The sequence below is a fragment of the Lineus longissimus genome, chromosome 14 (genome assembly GCF_910592395.1).
Source record: "Lineus longissimus chromosome 14, tnLinLong1.2, whole genome shotgun sequence".
Lineage (NCBI taxonomy): Eukaryota > Metazoa > Nemertea > Pilidiophora > Heteronemertea > Lineidae > Lineus > Lineus longissimus.
In genome coordinates, this window is record NC_088321.1 from 1,841,803 (window position 1) to 1,856,908 (window position 15,106).

The 15,106-nt window shown below is 42.0% G+C and overlaps 2 protein-coding genes and 1 non-coding gene across 3 annotated transcripts; 2 read left to right on the forward strand and 1 right to left on the reverse strand.

The window, feature by feature from the left end:
• The first annotated feature begins 19 nt into the window (after positions 1-19).
• LOC135498749 (UDP-N-acetylglucosamine transferase subunit ALG13 homolog) lies at positions 20-5,190 on the forward strand. Its single transcript, XM_064789152.1, has 4 exons — positions 20-114; positions 634-799; positions 1,257-1,395; positions 2,600-5,190. Exons 1-4 carry the CDS (start codon positions 22-24, stop codon positions 2,709-2,711), a joined length of 510 nt encoding a protein of 169 aa, XP_064645222.1. The 5' UTR covers positions 20-21; the 3' UTR covers positions 2,712-5,190.
• A 38-nt stretch (positions 5,191-5,228) lies between these two features.
• On the reverse strand, positions 5,229-13,894 carry LOC135498897 (methionyl-tRNA formyltransferase, mitochondrial-like). The gene is made up of 10 exons (XM_064789414.1): positions 13,390-13,894; positions 12,347-12,407; positions 11,301-11,443; positions 9,897-10,019; positions 9,258-9,360; positions 8,918-8,993; positions 8,477-8,568; positions 7,637-7,709; positions 6,750-6,907; positions 5,229-5,977 (listed from the first exon to the last, which is right to left on the reverse strand). Exons 1-10 carry the CDS (start codon positions 13,758-13,760, stop codon positions 5,816-5,818), a joined length of 1,362 nt encoding a protein of 453 aa, XP_064645484.1. The 5' UTR covers positions 13,761-13,894; the 3' UTR covers positions 5,229-5,815.
• Positions 13,895-13,997: 103 nt separating this feature from the next.
• On the forward strand, positions 13,998-14,071 carry Trnan-guu (transfer RNA asparagine (anticodon GUU)). The gene has a single exon. It is a non-coding gene; the product is annotated as a tRNA-Asn (tRNA).
• Positions 14,072-15,106: the final 1,035 nt, after the last annotated feature.

The window sequence follows — 15,106 nt, forward strand, 5'->3', positions numbered from 1 at the left end:
AGGTAGTGCGGAATCAGTGTCATGGCCGTCGAAAATAATTTTGTTTTTCTCACCGTGGGAACAACAAGTTTTGATCTACTTATTGAAACTGTTTCCAAAAAAGAAATATGTCAGGTGATATTTTGATTAATCATCTATACTCTCTTTATAGTTTTAAAGCGCATGCGAGATTCTCAAATTTACACTTTTCGTGATATCCGACAAACAAAAATCCATATGTTTCTGTACATCTTTGGTAGAAAGATGCTCTATTTCCGGACGGAGCTTTGATCAAAAATGAGATGCCAGAATTTGTTTCTGGAATGAGTTAACATTCCCCGATCATGAGTGACGGTAGTCGGAATAGAAGGCCTACATCGTTTCCGGTAAAGGATTATAAATTTTAGCCATTGATTTCTTTTGCCATGTAGGCCTACTAGTCGATGTCTGTCAACACTGGGTGATTGACTACAACAGCCATTTAGGATAACCTGTTAGGACAACCAATGGAATCGTGGACTTAATTTTTACCCACTTACCATAATAAAAGAATTGGGGTTGTTTCAGACAAAAATCATCACTTTCAAACTGCAATTCAACACTTGCCTTTTTCATAAACTTCAATCGTAAAAAAGTCAATCTGATACATTTCAGGTGCTGAAGGATGCTGGTTACACGAAGCTGCTCCTGCAGATCGGACGAGGGACGTTCGAACCACAGGATGAGCATCCAATCGCTGGATTCACCGTCGAATATTATCGATACAAGGATTCTATATCTGCTGACATTAAGAACTCGTCGTTGGTTATAAGTCATGCAGGTAAGGATGACGCCACGGTAGAACCTCTCTATTAAGGACATCCTCGGGACTCACAAAATGCCATCTTTAACAGGAAGGTGTCCTGATTACCGAGGAGTCTTTAGTTATAAGTCATACAGATAAGAATGGCACACAGTGGAACCTCTCTATTAAAGACACCCTTTGACTTGACAAATACTGTCTTTAATAGTAAGGTGTCCTGATTACAGAGGTAACATTTGTATAGAAACAGCCCAATAGAGATGGTGTCCTACTAAAGAGAGCCACGATTTGCAAAAATAAAAAGTTTTTATTGTAAAAACCATTTTTTTAGAAATCTTGGCAAAAAAATGTGCATAAATTTGCCAATAAGGCTTTCCAATCGCTCACTTGGTGGAAATGAAGAAACAGTTGCAATTAAGTTGGCTTTCATCATCGCCAACTACAGTATATCGACACTCTCGAATATCTTTTGCAGGTGCCGGTAGTGTGATGGAATCGCTAGGCGCAGGAAAGCCACTCGTCGTTGTGATCAACGAGGAGTTGATGGGCAACCACCAGATGGAGCTGGCTAATCAACTCTATAAAGATGGTCATCTTTTTTACTGCACGTGCAGGTGAGAACTCTATTACAGTAGAACCTCTCTATTAAGGACACCTTCGGGACTGACAAGTACTGTCCTTAATAGAGAGGTGTCCCGATTAGAGAGGTCAAATTGAATAGAAAATACCAATTTGGGACCAAAACTAGTGTCCTCAATAGAGAGGTTGTCCTTAATAGAGAAGTGTCCGCTAAGGGAGGTTCCACTGTATATTCGCCGGTCTATATATTCGCCGGTCTATATATGCACCGGTCTATATATGCGCCGGTCATTCATCCAATTGATGACCCTCTTATAAGAGGCTATAATTAAGGCTCGAACCTGAGGCGCCTTGGCCAAAGGTTTTGGGCGCAATTTGAGCTCCACCGATGGTCTTGATTTTAGTACCGAGACCAACAGTACGGGGTTAATTTCTGTTCTATCACACCTAGAATATAACGGGTTGTCGCCACAAAACACACTGAAAGTTATACATTGTATTTGGATGTTGCTCAGTCTGTCGAATCCAACACAGTGTGCCATTCAATCACGACACACCAATGTCTCGATCATTCAATCCAGACCGCTGGCCTGGGAAAGAGGTAGCAGCATGAACCAGTATCCGGAGTTACTTATGGTGAGTATTGGCGTGGTGGGTGAAGTTGAGGGGGGCGTCGCCTAAACTGCTGGCGCCAAAATGAGGCGCATTGTACAGTAGAACCTCTCTTTTATGGACACCCTCGGTACTGTCAAGTGCTGTCCCTAATAGAGAGGTGTCCTGATTAGAGAGGTCGAATTGAATGTTACAACCAATTTGGAACCAAAACTAGTCTCCTTAATAAAGGGGGTGTCCTTAATAGAGAGGTGTTCTGATTAGAGAGGTCAAATTGAATGGAAACAACCAATTTGAGACCAAAACTAGTGTCCTTAATAAAGAGGTTGTCCCTAATAGAGAGGTGTCCTGATTAAAGAGGTCAAATTGAATGGAAACAACCAATTTGAGACCAAAACTAGTGTCCTTAATAAAGAGGTTGTCCCTAATAGAGAGGTGTCCTGACTAGAGAGGTCAAATTGAATGGAAACAACCATTTTGGGATTTAAACTAGTGTCATTAATAGAGAGGTGCCTGCTTAGGGAGGTTCCACGACTGTACATGCTTATCAAGGCCATATTATAGTCGACGAGTGTGAGAAAGGCAATCGTCACTTCAGTTTACAAATCTTTCTTATTCTTATTTCAGGCAGTTAAACGACGTCTTACAGAATCTGAACATCGGTGCTTTGAAACCGTACAAACCAGGAGATCCAAAAGTATTTAGTAACTTTCTCGACAAGATTATGGGTGTCTCATAACCATTAGGGATTTAAGACGGACTTCAGACTTTTTCCTCTTACTGAATGCTAAATTGGATAGCTGGAATAGAGGGATCTCTGTCTCACCTCTCCGTGGATTTTTTAATTTTCAAAATTGGACCAAAAATAAGTATTTTAGATGCCGCTTTGTGCAAGTGAGTGCAAATCAAAGGATAGGGTTTTTTCAAGAGAAACATTTCAGACTTTTTGTCTTCGCTCGTAATATGATTAGAGGTGACGTCCTATTTATTACAAGTAATTTTCTTGTCATAAACATTGGGACTGGTGCACGAACATATCCCACTAAGGAGCAACAAATTCGCTGGTGTAGTCCGTGGTCGTTTCAAGGTGTGACCACCGGTACTGAAATTTTCGTCTGGCTGGTACTGATGATAAGCTCTGCAGGTTGCAACTTGGCCAGAATCGAGCTGGGAGGATTTTCACCTGGACGCATCGTAAGGACCACATCGGGGTGGCGCTTAGGGACCTTCGTTGGGTCTCTCGTAATCCACGTATAATACAAAAGTGTTCAGTGTGCAAGGCATCCTGGTATACACCTTTCCAGAAATGGGGCGCTGAGTGTCCGAAATAGTGATGTCATAAGGGGAAACTAGGCCTTATGGTGGAGGGACAAAGGAGATAGTCATGGTTGACCAACACACTTGAATGCCTTTGATGACGGACAAGGGGGAAAAAGTGGTTTTCAATATATTCTGCCGGAGAATATACATGGGTTGATTTAATGCATGCACCGCAGAAAAACTCGCTGGTTAATAAACCTTGGAATTTACGGCATATCATGTACAGTGGAACCTCCCTAAGCGGACACCTCTCTATTAAGGACAACCTATCTATTAAGGACACTAATTTTGGCTCCAAATTGATAGTTTCTATTCAATTTGACCTCTCTAATCAGGACACCTCTCTATTAAGGACAGCACTTGCTAGTCCCGAGGGTGTCCCTAATAGAGAGGTTCTACTGTAATATTCACCTGGTTGCCAGATGGAAATAATTTATTTTAGAAAATTTACCTAGGAGATTTTGCTGTTTTTTTGTGAGGAAGCTTTTTGGGAGCCCTGCATGCGAGATTGTTGCACAAACACAAGAATATTTCCTTTCGATACTCTCCTAACCCATATTTGAATTGAAATTGAATTGAAATATCGAGAGGTGGGTGTGACCCGCTCTACCAAAACTAGGCGCTTGTCGCATCTGAACTTGACAGGTTGATACGGACTTGTTGTTCATTTCCCTATTGTAGACCTTTTGTCGAATGTGACCAAATCAGTTTGTAATAGATTTCACAAAAGATCGTTAAAGTGTTGTAGATGCTAAAAAATTCTGTATATCGTATTCTCAATACCAAGATCATGATCATTCAAACGGTGTATGAATACGTGCAGTGAAGCTTGCTGGGCTAACCTATCATAAGGTTTATTGCACTTAATCATTTTTGAAGCCTGTCAAATTAAAAACAGCATTTGGCGGGGGAAGTGTCTTAATAATAGAGCGATTAAGTGTGCCACCAACCATGGCTTTTTGTCGTGGCAACATGCAACAATTGCTGTTTAAATAAGTTATTGTTTGATTTAAGTTGATGGCATTTAGCAGGGACCTCCGATGCCTGTTAGAGCTTCTTGCAATGACCATTGCTGTATCAGGACATTCCCCCCTCCGGTCAATTGCCCCTGACTAATCCCCCCTAGAAAATTGCCCCCCATAACATTGTCCCACGGTCAAATTACCCCCTAGGAAAATTGCCTCCTGCAAAATTGCAGTTGACCTAGTATATTATTCATACGGGGTGTGCGGGATCTCAAAACCACGACTGAATCGTCTTGTCAACGAGGAAACCTTGCCATGAGGCTCTCGATGTTCAGAAAAATTTGCGCCGTCTCTCTTTTTGAGGCCTGGCACATTCTGCCAGGTTCGTTATCAAAATATTGAACCACGGCGTCTGAAGTTATCGGTTTGCCTATGAAAAATACGTGCCGAGTACCTGGAGTGGAAATGATGACACAAAAGGAACACGTTACTGACTGATCTCACCGACAATACAATATCTATCTACATGTATAGTGAGCCTATGTGTAACACTCGCATCTGAATTGGCTTAAACACATCTACACAGCATTGCTTGCCCCTACTTCCATATCTGAGCTCCTCTCATTCTACGACGCCGGGAGATCCCTGACGTCTGAGGACCCCAGTCTCCGGAGGATCCCCAGGATCGTCTGGAGACTTACGGTGACAGGAGCTTCCTAGTGCAGGCAGCCAGACTTTCGAACAAACTCCGTCCTGATACACAAAGGCTAAGAGTGTCACCATCTTCAGACGTGGGCTTAAAACCCATCTGTTCAGACGATATTTGAAGCAACGCATCAGAGCAAATTCATTTTGGATTTTGCGTGATATATATATTCATGTAAGTGTAAATTGCATTCATTCATTACTGATAAAATTCAGAGGAAATTTCAAATAAACGCAAAAATTCTTATTACACTCTGTGTCATTTTTTATTTCATGAATAACAATATTTACATTACAGCAACAAATTGACTAAGCGGGGTCCAGTTTTCTCCACACCCTTCAATAAAGGGGCGACCCGCTCCCTTACCCCCAGCAGGTCCAGTTCCGCCCATTCCATGAACGCAAAAGATGACGACACCATTTCCTCGAACAGAACAGTCTTGTTTGATACTGAAAATGTAACCTTCGTCCGAAAATCTTCGAAATATCCTCTTTCCAATTCAAAACTGTACAGTCTCCTTATCCTCCACTTTGGCACCAATATACATGTACATTTATTGAAGAGATCCAGTTTTGGTACAAATCTTTATTTAGACTAGCTGACCGCAGTAAAAATAACTAAATTGGTCATGGTCTCTTATGCAGTTCATTCACTGGAGTCAGTAATGTTATGCAATGTTACCCAGATGCCCAGTTCACATTATCAACTACCTGAGGTGAACTTGAAACTGCTAAGATTTATCCTTGAAGCTTATTCCTGCTGGGCTGTTCAAAACTCCCCATTTTTATAAGCATTTCATGACAGGTTTCCTTTATCTTCAGAACTTCCACTTTCGAATTCAAAACTCGTTTCCTATGCCTCGACTTTTGTACGCAAAATGTACTTATTAATGGCATTGTCTAAACTATGGAATAGGACTCCCCGATTGTACGGCTTGCTGAGGTAGCCATTGTAAAACGCTTCCGCAGACATCGTCTTCTTAATCACGACGTTATGGAATCCAACCCAGCCACTCTGGAAAAGAAAAGACGAAATTATCATATTTGGTGAAGAGAAAATCTCAGGGAGACTGGCCTCTATTGACTACAACAGAATGTTTCAACAACAGAGTCGCAACAAAGTCTATAACGTCACAACGTCATTGAGAAACCACCCCGGAGTCATGATGTCATTCAAACTGTGAACTTGGAACAAGACAGATGCAAGTCAACCCCAGCCACCCTGATGAAGCCTAGAGGGGCAGAAACGCGCGTCGGTCGAGCAACACAACAGCCCAACAATAGGGACCGATGGACATTGTTGTAAACTAGTGACGGTATCCAGTTTTACTTCTACTAGATTGGCCTCTATAGCCCAGGGTCCGCTTATTCAAGAATTGAGGAATATATTTGGTGCTGAAACTAATTTGACCTAGTGTGTATATCACAGGGTTTCCGCCAGGATTAAATTTGAGGGGAGCAAAAAAAAAATTTTTTCTAAAATTTTTTTTTTCTTAAAAAGGGTATATGACCCCTCCTGAGACGTTTTTTGGCCCTAAAACTGCAACAATTGGCTCCCAAATGCTCTTATTTTACATATCAAATCATGAAAATTACTCATTTGACAGTAAAACTAACTTTAGTGCTCAAAATTAAGGGGGGATATCCCCCTTGAAATATTTTAGGGGGGGATGAATCCCCTCTGGCGGAAACCCTGCAGTGCCGTAAGTGAGTATATTTGTCACCCTAAGACAGTCAATTTAACCCCCCGGAACCTGGCTCTAGTTCACCTTTAAACATACACTCACCTTACACTTGATACATAGTATCTTCTCCTGCCTGTGGTAAAACGGCAGACCCGCGGGGACGTAATTGTGAAAAATCATCACGTCTTCGTTGAAGTCCGTCCGATATGAACGCAACATGTTGTAGGCAGTGAATTTGGACGACAGCTCCTTGGAAATTTCTGGAACATTACGGGGAAAATTGTGATAAAAAGATGACTAAAATAGGATGTACAGTGGAACTTCTCTTAACGGACACCTCTCTATTAAGGACACCCTCACTAATAAGGACACTACAGTAAAACCTCTCTGTTAAGGACACCCTCACTTATAAGGACACTACAGTAGAACCTCTCTATCAAGGATACCCTCGGGACAGAAAATTGCTCTCCTTATTAGAGAGGTGTCCTGATTAGAGAGGTCAAATTGAATGAAAACAACCAACTTGGGACCAAAACTAGAGTCTTTGATAGAGAGGTTGTCCTTAATAGAGGTGTCCTGATTAGAGAGGTCAAATTGAATGGAAACAACCAACTTGGGACCAAAACTAGTGTCCTTAATAGAGAGGTTGTCCTTAATAGAGAGGTGTCCGCTAAGGAAGGCTCCACTGTAGTTCTGGTCCCAAACCTGTCCTTTCCATTCATTGACGTCAATAAATCAGGACGCCTCTCTTTTAAGGACAGCATAGGTCAGTACCAAGGGTGTCCTTAATAGAGAGGTTCTACTGTACTACAGTAAGGTGGACACCACTGAAGGGTGGACAGGGCAGAAATGATCATTTCTATTTAAAATTTCTGTAATTATAACTTCAGTCTTTTCAGTGACATTATCTCCTTTCCTACGGAAGGCCAGCGCGGCATGTTGGAATACCTGCCAGATTCTTAGCAAGATATTATAAAAAAAGCACCAACCTTTCATATCTTTTGGTTCTACCATGTCTAACAACTTCACAGGATGATCTAGATATTCACTTCTAAGACTAATCTGGAACAAGAGGGAAATGGGCGTCAGATAATAATACAAAGGCTTCCTCTGCAGTGCTAGCGTTCTCCAAAAGAAATTTCTTCGGCCGGTGCAGCAAACAAGTTTTACACATTTTAGACTTTGTTTCAGTCTTCTCAGTTTCGTCAACATTGGCAGCAAATTCAGAGATCAGTAACTCAATGATCTTGACCTTTGCAATACGTAACGACCTTGAACTTCGTTACACCAGAAAGTAGGTCACGCTGACCTATGAAGAGGTCTTCTTACTGAATCTGCAAAGGCCCCATACTGCTTGTCCATGTTGTCTGAAAGTAGGTCGCACCTAAGTAGGTCACACTGACAAAATAGTACAACATGCTGAATCTGCCAAGGCCCGGTATTGCCTGTTAATGTTGTCTGGTGTCAGACACGCCAGTCTACACGACCTTGAAAGTAGGTCACGCTGACCTAATGTGATGGTCTACTTACTGAATCTGCCAAGGCCCTGGATTGGCGGTCTATGTCCTCTGGTGTCTCAGTCACCCAGTCTATACGACCTTGAAAGTAGGTCACGCTGACCTAATAAGATGGTCTACTTACTGTATTGGCGGTCTATGTCCTCTGGTGTCTCAGTCACCCAGTCTACACGACCTTGAAAGTAGGTCACGCTGACCTAATAAGATGGTCTACTTACTGTATTGGCGGTCTATGTCATCTGGTGTCTCAGTCACCCAGTCTACACGACCTTGAAAGTAGGTCACGCTGACCTAATAAGATGGTCTACTTACTGAATCTGCCAAGGCCCTGTATTGGCGGTCTATGTCCTCTGGCGTCTCAGTCACCCAGTCCACCCGACCCATGGAGGGCTTGATTTTATGAGCTGGAAGAATTGAGACATAAAATTAGGTGCATTCGAACTAAGTTATTTATTCTAAAATGCCATGAAACATTGTGTAATTTCTTATGTAAAATACAATGGAACCTCCCTTAGCGGACACCTCTCTATTAAGGACAACCTCTCTTTACAGAATATAACTACTTTTGATCCCTAAGTGGTTGTTTCCATTCAAATCAACCTCTCTAATCAGGACACCTCTCTATCAAGGACAGCACTTGTCAGACCCAAAGGTGACCATAATAGAGAGGTTCTACTGTTCATTGCGCCTCATTTTGGCGCCAGCAGTTTAGGCGACGCCCCCCTCAACTTCACCCACCCCGTCAACACTCACCATAAGTAACTCCGGATAAATCCTGTTCGACCTCATTCTGTTCCAGTTTGGGCAAGTTGGATAATGCCTTTAGAAGCTGCAAAAAATACAATGAATTGAAAATGTGGCATGTTCAGCAAGACCTGAATGTGCGTCATCTTAGACTTAGAGGATGTTCTTCTTTCTCAGCGTTCGGTCAGCACTTGGAGGTGATTTTCTCCACGGAGTATTCCTCCTCCAAGGCGGGATGAGTATTTATGCATGCCACTATGGTTAGATGCCAATTGGGTTTATTGGCCTGATGACTCCATCTAAGGCCGGATTTAGAGAACATCTTGAACTACTGATGTTTCTCTCTTACCAGCTGTGCGCCCATCAGTCCGAGGGTCCGTGTAAGCTCTGGGGTCGTAATCCTCGGGTGCATTTCACAGATATCGCTCAGAAGGACAGCACCGATGTCAAAACTGAAAACAGAACGAAAACAAATGAAGACGATGATCTCTTCACAGTTTTGTCTGAAGATAAAATTGATTCCGGTATTTTACGAAATTTCTGAGATACATCTGTCACTTGACTGACCTCTAATTCAGTTAGTATCAGTTAACCCTTTGAGGACTAATCTCACACTGCTGCGAGGAGCCAATTTCCGTCGTTACGGCCTAATCTCGCATCTGTGCGAGCAGTAGAGTACACGTTAGAACTTCGTTCCGGCTGCAGCAAATGGCCTAGTCCGGGTTTTAGAAACACACGGAGGGGATTCCCCAGATTCTACCCTATACATGTTCTATTCAGCCCAACTTTGTCGGACCGGTGTGATTATTAAAATACCTTTAGTGCTTAAAAGGTTAATGGTAAAAATGAACATTGAGGCCTATTTTGATTCATTCATCTGTTAATTCAGATATTAGAACTTGATAAACAATAACGCCCTCTAACTTTGACACAAATCGACAATAAAAATAAAGTCGATTTCTTGAAGCAATTGAAACAACTTTCTTACTGCTTTGCCCGTATCTCGGTTATGGACACTCCCGCTATTTCGTCACCGTTGAGTACTGTGTGGGCGATGGGCGAAGCCCCGCGCCATCTTGGAAGAAGACTCGGATGAACGTTGAGAATCCCGCTGCGAAAGACAGCAAAACATGATCAATAAGAATTGTCTTGTGAGCCCTCGTGATACACACAGGCAGTTTTTTAAAAAGAAGCAGGTCTTCCTCTCTGTGTTCAATTTGACATGAACCAGGTGTAGTCTTGCATGATTATGTCTGTATGTACGCGCCGGTCACCGATCCAAAGGTTGACCGCGCTCAACGTTGCTTAACTTCCACTCTGGGTCCAACGCGCCAACCACTGGGCCATAAAGGAATTCCCTCATGGCCGGCGGGTTAAGCCGTGCCATATACCTGGGGGTACTATACACTGCGCTCAACGTTGCTTAACTTCCACTCTGGGGCCAACGCGCCAACCACTGGGCCATAAAGGAATTCCCTCATGGCCGGCGGGTTAAGCCGTGCCATATACCTGGGGGTACTATACACTGCGCTCAACGTTGCTTAACTTCCACTCTGGGGCCAACGCGCCAACCACTGGGCCATAAAGGAATTCCCTCATGACCTGCGGGTTAAGTCGTGCCATATACCTGGGGGTACTATACAATGTCATTATAGAAATAAACTCCAACAGAAAAAATTACCCCATGGTCAACGAAAAAAACAATGGCTTAAAACAAACACCAAAATTCTAAGCAAGAGTATGCTCTGCAATGCGATATATTTGTACAAAACCTCTTAATTTCTCCAATGCCTATCTAGCCTTGTATTGAAACTAGATCACACGGTGCTCTGACGACTGACTCCAGAAGCCCACTCCAGTTACCATTGATGCATTGTCCCACTATGCCTAACCACCAGATCAAGCACCAGCGCATACGACATGCCCTCGAGACAGAACCCCCCCCCAAGTACCTGTCTGACTTTTTAGAGATCCGTCAGTCACGGCGAGTACTTCGATCAGCAGATACCATCTCGCTAGTGCTCCCGCGCACAAAGACTAGATTTGGCGAGCGTACATTCCAGTGTGCCGCAGCAGCACTCTGGAATGACCTCTCTAGTAATATTCGAAATGCGGACTCCATCACAACTTTTTAAGACACTCCTGAAGACCCACCTTTTTCAACAACATTACGAACATTAGAATTGTTTATTGTTGTCAAAGACGATACTTCTTATAGAGACTCTGTTTTTGTTAAGCGCCTTTGAACGGCCCAATATAGGACTGATAAGGGCGCTATATAAATGTGATACATAGATAGACAGATAGATAGAGATAGAGATGAATTGTATCGCACCCCCAGAAATGTTTCAATAAAAAGAAAGACAGAGAATTCTATCAGAACAGAACTTACTACGGGAACATGTGAATGATCTCGTTCGGGATAAGATGACCGAACGACACCACCACACCGACGTCATATTTATTATGATTGACAGGTACAGGCCAGTCGTACGTCTCAAGTCCAGCTTTTGCTGCATAACTTCTCACTGGAGTCTGAAAGAAGGAGTGATGTCAATATTCATGCAGCAGTCAATCTAAACCCTCTACCCCCCTTGTCAGGCGATTGACACTGAGTCGACACTTGGCCTTTTTCTGGGGCCAGAATTCGACACTACATGTGATTCACCTAGGATTTGAAATGAAATCGCCCCGAGCTCACAACCTTTTCTACAAATGTTTCACTGATCAAATTCTATAACTGCAGTACAACCTCTCTATTAAGGACACCCTCGAGACTGAGAAGTACTGTCCTTAATAGAGAGGTGTCCTGTTTGAGAGGTCAAATTGAATGGCAACAAACAGTTATGGACCAAAACTGCCATCCATTATAGAGAGGTATCCTTATTAGAGAGGTGTCCACAAAGGGTGTCCACAAAGGGAGGTTCCACTGTAACCTCATGTGATGAAGAAGTCGACCGGTTTTTGTCCATCACCAAAGTAATGCTGACGGAAAGTAATGCTGACGGAAAGTAATGCTGACGGAAAGTAATGCGGACGGAAAGTAATGCTGACGGAAAGTAATGCCGAAGGAAAGTAATGCCGACGGAAAGTAATGCCGACGGAAAGTAATGCCGACGGAAAGTAATGCCGACGGAAAGTAATGCTGACGGAAAGTAATGCTGACGGAAAGTAATGCTGACGGAAAGTAATGCTGACGGAAAGTAATGCTGACGGAAAGTAATGCTGACGGAAAGTAATGCTGACGGAAAGTAATGATGACGGAAAGTAATGCTGACGGAAAGTAATGCTGACGGAAAGTAATGCTGATGGAAAGTAATGCTGACGGAAAGTAATGCTGACGAAAAGTAATGCTGACAGAAAGTAATGCTGACGGCAGTTATTTGGGTTATATGGGTGATCGAGAAATTAGTCCTCTGTAACTTTCGAGAAACTTACTGGCTTAGAAATTGCTACCACCTCCAGGGAGTCTACAACCTTCTGCTTGCCTCCTTCCAACCTGAAAGAAAATGACAATTAAATCATCAGAAGAGACCAAGGCCTAGGTGTCTCTCTCCATAAAAAGAAAAGGGATGACTCTCTCCAAGTTATCCAGTAGTTTCAAATGATCTCTCAATGGACAGTTTTGAACTTCTCACGGAGCACCACACCTGACCTTGTATAAGCAGGTGGAGAGGCACAAAATAGTCTTGAACTCATCATGACCTTGGTCAATTGAATCTTAAAACCACAAGATTGTCCCTCTCTCTGAAGTGCGTCCTTTTCTAAAAGACTCTGACTCCTTGATCCACTCCAGTAAATTTTAAACACTCCTTGCCAGATAGGCCTTCACAACCTCGGGTCAGGAAAAAAAACTATCTCAATTAAAGGTTTTTAGGGTCAAAGACGCTTGTTAATGCAACTCGAGTCATAACCTGGAAACTGAACAAATGCACTCACTCAGAACACGTCAGATAGGCCTACTAAAGCCAAGATAAATTCACTTCAGACAATCCTATAAGATGTGCATGACTGTTCAGCACCCTAAACTTATGTAGTATATTTCAATATTATTAGTGTCTTTGGTTAATTTGGCTAAATTGGCCACTCAGGTTAAGGTTTGTTGTTGCTGCACTACAACAGGGTTTGCGTTGGTAACCGTGTCCAGGCTGCTGGAGGCTGCATTGTTGCCTGTATATAAAGGGCAGCTCTCACAACAGTCGGGAACAGTTTCCAAGCCAGCCAGTCAGCTCCAGTGTACATTGAGATTTAGAAGTGAATATTCGAAGAGGTTTAGAGGAATTAGACATGGAGAAAGGTAAATACTGTTATACCATTATTTAATTAGGTGTTCGTGTGAATTGTTTACCTTTGTTGCACAATCAGCTGACCATAGAACGAGACGAAGGTCAAGGACGAGAGACACAACGGACAGCGAAGTCGGAAAATTACACTTAACATACTTTATGTCAATATAATCCAGTTTCGTAGAACTGATTTACCTATTTAAGTTAAGAGCGTGAAGTCCAGCGATGCCAAACCTATCACTACCGAAGAACAATATCCGCCAGGGTGGTGCCACACGGTGGTGTCCATCGTCCAGAGTTGTCGCTGGTCCACGACTATGGCAGTAATTCCTTGAAAGTATCACAGATGAAGCAGGAGTGACAACACTGTCACTTGAAAGTTTGTTGTTAAGTTTCGAAGAAGACCTAATCTGGCCTCTGAACTGTTGACACACTGTATGCAATGTCCTTGTTCGACCCTGGGTGACCTCAAATTGTCCAAGCGGACCGAAGTACAGAACTGAAGATTTTCTGACTGGGTGAATTTTCTCACAAAACGCCCTCAAACTCATATTCATGTAGGCCATTGTCCAAAAAACCTATGATTTTTGTCTACAACATATCATTTTCTTTCTGTTTATGACTTAACCGGCGAGATTATGTCTAAGAATATTGAGAAAATCGGTGTTTTGGTGCACAAATTGTGTGTTTTGCAATTCGTGTCCACCATTTTTCAATCTCGTCGACAAAGCCTTTTCTCGCCGGGTAACGAGGTCGTCTACGTTTTGATTAAGTAGTAACAAATTTCATCTGTCTCCAACCGAGTCTCTGTGGCGCAATCGGTTAGCGCGTTCGGCTGTTAACCGAAAGGTTGGTGGTTCAAGCCCACCCAGGGACGAAGATATCTTTTTCATTTTTTATTTCTTTCATATATATTTCTTTTTTCATTTTTTTATTTTTTTATATATTTCTTTTTTCATTTTTTATTTCTTTTATATATATTTTATTTCTTTTTCATTTTTCATTTCTTTTATATATATTTCTTTTTAAATTTTTCATATCTTATTACATATCTTATTAAATTTTTCATATCTTATTTCATATCTTATTAAATTTTTCATATCTTACATGTATATATATTTCTTTTATCAATATTTTTTTAGATTTATAGGATTTATAGGAATAATCACCTCTACAATTACTAGCAAACAAAAGTCTTTCACTGTATGTGAACTCTTATATTGAATAAAAAAATATCCATAACTCAACTAATGGATACAATGGTTTGCTTCGACTTAATGAATCATTACAACCATAGGCAGGTCAAAGTGTTCTGCATCTTACCCTCAGGGATAAGGGGTACAACGGTTAGTCTACTCTACATAATTCAGCCCTAGAATTTGAAATTACTGCGCAAGACTGTTCTCTACATCTTAAGGAGAAAAACGAATCAATAATCAAAGGGTACAATAGTGTGTCTAGGTCTCATAATTGAGCCTTATCAATTAATAAAGCTCGAAAATGATGTTCCGTCCACGACAATTTTCATCCAATCAAATCCACCCAGTCCTCCTCCTCCTCCTCATCATCATCAATATCATCATCATATTGCAGGTTTTATGACCAGGAGTGCCCCAGAAGCGATCACTCTCTCCGGACCCTGATAAAAAAGTGGGCCTACCACGCCTATGCATGAGGGCTTCCCACTCTCAAAAAAGGCATTTAAGGGATCAAGACATCCTTGCTGGCCTTAAGCAGTTGAGGCAAATATTGGCTTATTAAGACCATTATTTGGTAATTTATTCACTATTATTTGCCTCAAATGCCTGTGAATGGTGTCCCAAATATTCATAAAAATGGTTGCTTTCTCAACAAACGTTTTTTGATATAATGTATAAATGTATAAGTGATCTGTAGAAGGATGCCTGACAAA